Below are 7899 nucleotides of genomic sequence, written 5' to 3'. Positions count from 1 at the left end.
CATACAAGAAACGGTCTGCAGATATGTTCGAAGCATATATGAAGTAAACATGCCTCGAAAATTCTTGAGCCGTGTGCGCGGATAATTTGGTCATCATGCCTGCAGTGAAAACCGTGTTTTTTGCATGGTGTATGAGAAGTGTTACTGTGAATGAAGAGGACTGAATAACTTGCTTTTCAGCAGCTCGCTTCAGTGTCAGCTTTATATTTAGGCGATCTCAAGAAGGCTGTTCCGAAGTCAGCGGCAGTTAGATTTGCCGGAGGTTGCTTACGAGACAACCTAGTCTACTTTGGCATAAAGGTCGGCTCACACAGGGGCGTTTTCCTACATTACGTTAAGTTGCGACCGCTTATGACCGCTTACGCCTCGAGTCCCCGGGACATCCGTGCTTCGAATGAAGCGGGACGACTTGTTTAAGGAGCAGCTTTGCACGCGACATACGAAACATGATCGTGCCTGTTACTCATCACGTAGTGTAAGAAATTGTAAGCAAACGAACCTGTGTGAAAAAACCTTGACACTAAGCTCGTTCCTGTGACGTCGCCATATGCAATACCTTACCCGCTGGCGCTTTTAGATCAAATCAAAGATACTGCTGCCAATCACAGGACCCTGCCCCCTTTTAACGTCTGCAATAACGGCAGATACAAAAAAAAAAAAAAAGTTTCTCCCTGCGAAACGTCCTTGCAAGTTTCATACAAGGGATTCATAATAATTATGTGAGCTTTATTTTCATATGAGCATGCTTTATTTGGTGTCGTTTATTTGAGCTAGTCCAGAAAATAGATGACAGCACACGCTGCTTTAATTACCGAACGGTTAAATTCTGCTAAAGTGTTCAATTAAAAAACAAATGTTTTCCTGTTAGCACCCGTTTTCTTTCGGTGGCTCCCGATTCTTGCCGAAAATTGTTTCGATGTCTTCTAAACTCTTTCCCTTAGTTTCGGGCAGGAGGACCATCACCAGGACAAAGCCGGCCGCCATGAAGCTTGCGTAGAACCAGTAGATGCCGCCTTGTCCAAAGAACATCATCATTGGATGGTACTCCTTCGTTGTGAACGTCGCGCACGCGAAGAAAAAGCACATAAGAATGCCTGATGCGAAGCCCTTGATTCTAATCGGCAAAAGTTCGCCCATGAGGATCGGTGGTAAAGGACGCAGGCCCACCGAAAAGCCCAGGAAGAACACGCAGAGCGTGGCCAGAGGCAGCCAGCCGAACGCCTCCACGAAGCTCGCGCCCCTGGTTTGCTTCAAGTGATAAAAGGTGCCCAGTGTTGCCAGACTGACTGCGGACACGCCCAGGGAGAAGAGAAAGAGTATACGGCGCCCGATTCGGTCAGTGAGTACCACGGCGAGTGCTATGCCGACCAGAGGAACAGTACCCACGACGATGGAGCTGTCGGCTGCGGATAGTTTCCAGCCGGCCAGGGTAAATATATCGTACGTGTACAACAGCAGAACGGCGATGCCCGAAAATTGCTGCAGAAACAGGGCTAAAAGAGTCATCATGAACGGCTTGTAGATGTAAGATTGCTTCAGCTCCGACAGTTGGAACCTCTGGGTGGCGTCGACGTTGGCCCTCATCGCCTTGTACTCTTCATCCGCGTCAGTTCTCCCGTAGAAGTGTAGAGCTCGTAAGCCGTCTTCATCACGGCCAACCTGGAAGAGCCATCGCGGGGAGTCAGCGAGCCATGGCAAGATCAGGGCCATCAGAACTGGTGGGGTCATGCTGGCCGCAGCGAGCCAGTCGTAGTGTAGCCACTTGCCCATGATGTACGCCAAGAGCACGCCCACGGAGTAAGACATGGAGCACATGACGTTGAGGAGGCCGCGGATATTCTTGGGGCTCACTTCAGACACAAAGACAGGCGCCGTTATCGACGTCATGCCCATGAAGGCGCCCGTCAGAGCTCGGCCGAAGAAGAGTACACCGGGAACTGTACCAGAGACGATGCAAAGCCAACCGGCGACGCTGACGGCCGTCGCGAGTAGTAGCGTGAGCTTGCGGCCTATGAATCTGATGAGCTGACCTGCAATGTTTAAAAGAGAACAATGATAGGAAGCAATTCGCAACAAGAGCTTCAAGTAGAAAATCTCAGGAATAAAGTTGGTCACGCGCCAGAATGGTTTATGCATGCGTTGGACAGGTCACGTAGGCCGTAAAGTGATTGCTGTTCTAGGTTTAATGCCGCAGGAGCAACAAAGCGGTAGCGGATAACGGCCACAGTTCCTTAACATATTTTCTGAGAGCTATAGAAAGCGAAGGAGATGTAGGATGTGCAGATAAAGAGATGCTGATCAGCCTGAGCAGCAGTTCTGTCGAGCTTCCCCGTAAGGAAATAAAGAATTCGAGATTTAGAACCAAGGAAGAAAGCTGGGACAGAGAGAGTGAAAGAGAGAGAGAAAGAGAAGGACATGCGGAGCCAGAGGGAAGATACGTAAAATATTAACTGCTCCGGATTAACGCATAACTTGTCTTCACTTCACCTAAGGCATGTTTCGACTAGTCTGGGAGATAAAAAAATCACACAATTACCTGACCCGATTGTCAGACTGAATTTATGATAGCCGGCTTATACCCCCAGCATCAACACCCTAGTAATCGTGGTATGCTCGTATGAAGATATGACCGCATTGCCTTACCGTATGCGGAATAATACGAGAAAATGAATCGCTTTGACAGCGAGGCAGCTCCGGGACAAAAAGATTAAACTTGATAAAAGCAGGATTATCTCGTAAGAAACCAAAAGGGACTTTGCTAAAAAAAGAAAAAGAAAACAAGTGACATGTAAAACTTGATATTATGTTTCACATTAACGTGAAGTATAAAGGATTAAACGACGATGGTCCACTGAAACACAAAAGTACTATCCGTAATCAGAATCAACTATATTTGGTGTCACAGAAAAGAACAGCGCGGCTGACAAACACCAAAACACTGCCAGGCAAGATAAAGTCTATAAATAATACGACAAAGAATACGCCATCAATCAGATCTAATTGTAATCCTCAAAAAGAATATGAAATTAAATGAATTGCATTAACCTGCCCTCTGGAAATATTGCTAGACTGTATTTTTTTTTTTATGGTTGAATGCGCTGCGCTTACCTGGTTTTGCCAGACGCGGAGGGTGAGTTACGTTTATCAAATGTAGCGGTCTTTATAATTGTTGTTTGTTTGTTACAGTTACAAAATGTTTATTGTGTTTTATAGTTTGAGCCTTGAAACGGAGTCCTACGACACCTTCGAAGCGAAGGTGTCGTAGTATCTGTAAATAAAATAACACATAACATCCCCAATTGTCCCACAGTCTCATATCACGTAAGAAAAAGTGAGCCGCCAAACTATTTTTTTAATGTCTTCTATCATAGCTAGCGCCTCTTCGAAGATATGGACTGCCTGCAGGTGTTCGGGTGAGGCTTAAACGAGCTTGAAAACAGCGTATATAAACTTGTTCGTCTCTCGTTTGTGAGGGTAAGATTCTTTATGCTTGTCTACAAGGTTCTCGAGGCTAGCTTCTTTGATGAGGATTGCAAAGACGTATTCGTGGAAATCCCTATATCCCCTGAACTTTCGACGCCATTAATCGAACAACCCTATGTACAATCAAATCGCTCCTTTGTAAAGTTTAATTCTTATTTCGGATCAAACTATCATAAATCAGTGTGAAAAAAAATTTTTTAATGGGGACGCTTTATATAATGGTCTCGTGGTCCCTCAAGAAAACTTCTCATCCACTATTATCGAACAACGAAAACGTTTATTCGGTACATCTAGAGGGTTACCTTTCTGAGCTAGACGTAAACACATTTTTGTGTATGTAATAAAATCAGTCAGTGACAAACCTGGCTGCTTTTTTTCTGAATGCGACCGTGCGCATCAAATAAAAATGTCGCTACTTCAATTTTGTTAAATAGAAAAAGAACTAGTGTTTGTTTTTTTTTGTTCTTTTTTTAAGCGTGGGATTGATTTTTTGTCGATGGGCTTCGGTCGCTTCCTCGCATATACAGCCAGTAAATTATCGTAGAAATATTGGCAACACGACGTTTCTGTCATGTATGTGAGTTGAATTCGTTGGCAATTTGCCTATTTGAAGTTCTAACAGACTTCACTCCTTCGAGGATTGCTTCAGGCTTCACATTTTCGCGAAACAACGGTAAGCTTCATTATAGTTTGGGAATTTTTACTTCGAAAATGTCCTACATCCTATTTTCGAGGGTACATCTCATTGCCTAATAGTCTCTGCATTTGCATCTCTCCGTCTCTCCCCACGTAGATTTTGCCCTACGTCCTTATTCATTTGCCTCTTTATCTTGGTCTTGTTCTTTGTATTCATATTTTTTCCATCTCCCTTCCCGAGTCGTTTTCTCTCGCTCTTGCACTCTAGAAAACGCCTGTGCGCTAAATTTTCTGCAGAGCACGCAGATTGTACATAATTACGAAGAACAGAAGGATCCCAGTGAATAACGAAGCACATAAAACGATTAGATCAGAAAGAGAGAGAGAATAAACTTCATAAAAGCCTAATAAGATCCAGAACGTTGGGTTCCTTCTCCTACGGCCGACGACGTGCGCGGAAATAGATCTTTTTCAAAAGTTCATCGAGCAACATTGGCGGTCGTCATTGCTTGGACACGAAGCACGTGATTGGATCCGAGTCCTCGCCGAACCCTGACGTAGCGCTCGTGTCCAATACGAGCCGAGCCGAGTTCACGCCGAACACTGACGCAGTGCTCGTGCTACATGCTTAGAGTATGTGAACAAGCAATGGCGGACAGGCGGTGGCGCAGACTTGTGAAAAGGGTCTGTTAAGCGAGTGAAACGTCATGCTCATTGTCCCTGCGGACATTGCTTTCTTTGTTTAATGTTAATATAATCGTCGTGATTCGCTGGAATGTTCGTATTGTTTGCCGTAATTGCCTGTCTCGTGTTTTTCAGGAAAGCCAACTTGCAGTCCGTTTCTTTTTAGAGAGTGCTCTGTTTATTTGTTTTCATCTCTCTCTTTCTCGAAGCTTCTTTATCTTTTTCTCTCTTTCTGCCATTGCTTCTGTCTCTATCTCTTTCTCTCTCTTTCTCTTAAAGTCTCTATCTTCCGCTTCTCTCGCTTCATCTCTCTTCTTCCGGTTATTTTCAACTCTATATCTTTTTGTGTACACTTTTCAAGTGGATCAGGTTCCACCTTACCCCCAGCAAGGGCTCCGAATATTCCGCCGATGTTGAGCAAGGATCCGAACCAGTCGCTCTGGTCGTCAGACAGGTCCATGCGCTGGCGGATGTCAGGCAGCGCAGGCGACGTGTATCCCACGGACATGCCGTACGACATGGTGGCCATCATGGCCGCGGTCACGGCCAAAAAAAGTCGACGGTGTCCTGCCTTCTGCATCTTTAGGTCCGGCGTCCCCGACAAGCTTCCCCCGACCGAATCGGGGTCGATCGACGATGGAACTGGGGGCGTCCACTGCTGGGCGGGCCTTTGGGGAAGAAGTGGAGACTTCTCAGACACGCTGGGTGCATCCGCCTTAGAGCCCGCCTTAAAGACAAGGAGGTCTCTGGAAACAGAGTGAAGGCGTGAGGAGAGTCGGTGATAATTATGACTCCACGAGGAAGGAACCACCGAGCATACATGCAGCCCGATGGCTGAATGTGTACAAGACATTCCAAACAGAGGTTAGGGAGTATCATTGTGTAGAATCTTAGAAGTTCCCCTTTGCTCGCGGCCCCTCAGTGCACCCAGAACACGCCTGACGCGTTTAACTTAATCGATGAGAAGGTGATCGGAATCTGAGGAGGTGAGCGGTATTCTGTCCCGGTAATCATACCGTCTGTTGTAAAAGCCCATTGACGGCGAGTGCTTCGCGATGCGCTATGCATTCGCAGACATCTGATAGCGCACGAAGTAAGCTTTTAAAGTGCTCTATACTTTATTCTACAAGAGCTTGAAATATACGCTCAGTCTCGGAAGTGCCTTCGCGCATATTATTCACTCGGAACGCTAATCACTCATCCTCTTTCAATCAGCATACATATATTTCCTTTCAATTTACAGACGCCGCCGACGCTAGCTAGTGGGATCGATCAAGCAGCTTAAAAAGCGCAACTCACTGGGCCTTTTCTGTTTTTGATCGGTTCAGCGATGACAGAACACGTACAGACATGTGACGAACACCATCATGGTGCTCGTCGGCTGCGTCTGTACTTAAGATGAAACGAAGTAGGAAACATCTTGCTTCAATGATAACGTCTCAGTGGCTCAAGGACGTCCATTGCATTTGTCACTGAGACTGCATCAGCATTTGAAGCTGGCCATTTTCGCTGGTTAACTGAAGATTAGTGATAAAGGCTTGAAGTGCAATGATGGGAGGGGGCAAGGGAGGCAGCATAAATTCACAAATTTAAGAGGGCGTATACCATATGAACCAGCGCATTTCAATGTTAGGGTAAATAGCGCAGCTATCAAGTGATGTAGATTTCGTGAACTGTCAGAAGTCTAGTCTCTAACAGCTTAAAAAGCGCAGGGCGTGGAGAGTCCCAAGAATCTTATTAGCGCTTCGCAGCCAATGAAGTTCCGAAATTAGGCGATAAGGGCACCGAAGAACGAATCACGAATTGCGAACAGAATAAACCACGTCTTGCGTTTCTTAATTTGTCGGTGACTACAGTGTCTGCACCAATACATTTAACCAGTTCAATCAATGAAAAGGGCTAGCAGTGTCGCGTTTTAATGGTCCTGCAGCCTCGGGGACACAAGAGGAGGCTACCTTTTTTGGAACTGAGGCAGCATGGCCACGAGGCATGATACCGATCGCCCTTCTCATTATCTCCACAGATGAAAAGAAGTTCGGTGATCGGTGTTCAGTGCGTTGTGGGGCAGCATTCAGGCACGAGCTTCTGAGAGTGTATCGACAAGGCTATTTCCCGAGTAGAATAGATATGCAGACCCTATAACGTTACCGTGTAGCCGGTGGCGACGTCCATCTATCCCGTGGCGTTGTTGCCTCGGGCTGTGCTTGCGACGGAGGCTGCATAGTGAAACCTCCCGCTGAAGGTGTGCATATGTATATCGTCGTGGGCCACTCCTCAGATCCTCTTTGATCCAGCGCTCCAGTCTGCTATCGTATGTAGCCCACCGGAACACTTCCTAGGGAGTGCCGTCGTCCCATCTCCGACGGCGTCCCGTGGTCCACCGTCCACCGGCAGTTGCGCGCGGCTCAGGGGCATTATCAATGTTACGGCTTCGCGCGAGTCCCCTTTATCTGGCCGAAACATATCTTTGTGGCGCGCCGAAAAGGAAAAAGAGTGCGCTAGATATCACGATTCCGCATGCGCGAGCTCAATGACTTTTACTGCTGGGGTCAGCGTGCGAGGTGACGGTAGTTGTAGTTTACGGTCCGTGGGAAGAGGGATACATGTTCGTCCTTAAGAAATAGTCCTAATTTTGTGTCACGCATTCGGAAGTTCTTACATCTAGAAAGTAGTCCAGCCCAGGAGGCTAGGCAGAACACCAAAAATCTACCCTGAATTCTCTCTTATAGATTTTATTAGGTTGTCGGGTATCAAGAACTACATATATTTCAGGTAACCGTACGCACAAAGCCTGTATATTAATTTACCTAGCTTGTATGCAACACACCATATAGTTTTTATAATAGTCATAATTATCCTCATTTTTTGTCTCAATCCTCTTGATGTTGATTGCCTTTTTTTAATGTCACCATCACATCTTCCTTAATAAATGCGTTATCAATCTTTGCGCACAGTCCTGCGACTAAATAAACACTGATAATGTTTTTAGTTAGTTAAATTAGAAGGGTGAACCGCATCCGCCACGGTGATGATGTAGTGATGTAGTCTCAATGATAAGGAGCAGGGCCGGATTAAGGAATCTGGGGGCCCTTGGCA

General features: G+C 46.2%; 1 protein-coding gene across 1 annotated transcript; it reads right to left on the bottom strand.

Annotated features, from left to right (window-relative positions):
• Nucleotides 1–729: 729 nt before the first annotated feature.
• On the bottom strand, nucleotides 730–5516 carry LOC8029702 (facilitated trehalose transporter Tret1-like). Its single transcript, XM_040500787.2, has 2 exons — nucleotides 5185–5516; nucleotides 730–2030 (listed from the first exon to the last, which is right to left on the bottom strand). The coding sequence occupies exons 1-2, from the start codon at nucleotides 5381–5383 to the stop codon at nucleotides 865–867; spliced, it is 1365 nt and encodes a 454-aa protein (XP_040356721.2). The 5' UTR covers nucleotides 5384–5516; the 3' UTR covers nucleotides 730–864.
• Between the last annotated feature and the right edge of the window lie 2383 nt (nucleotides 5517–7899).

The sequence above is a fragment of the Ixodes scapularis genome, unplaced genomic scaffold (assembly GCF_016920785.2).
Source record: "Ixodes scapularis isolate PalLabHiFi unplaced genomic scaffold, ASM1692078v2 PGA_scaffold0__279_contigs__length_252992795, whole genome shotgun sequence".
Lineage (NCBI taxonomy): Eukaryota > Metazoa > Arthropoda > Arachnida > Ixodida > Ixodidae > Ixodes > Ixodes scapularis.
Note: the sequence above shows the minus strand (reverse complement) of the source record. Positions and strands in the feature narration are given on the sequence as shown.

Coding starts and splice junctions, on each gene's coding strand:
- LOC8029702 (XM_040500787.2), bottom strand. CDS start 5,383: ATGCAGAAGGCAGGACACCGTCGACTTTTTTTGGCCGTGACCGCGGCC. Junction 2,031..5,184: donor ATTCGGAGCCCTTGCTGGGG/GTAAGGTGGAAC, acceptor TAAACATTGCAG/GTCAGCTCATCAGATTCATA.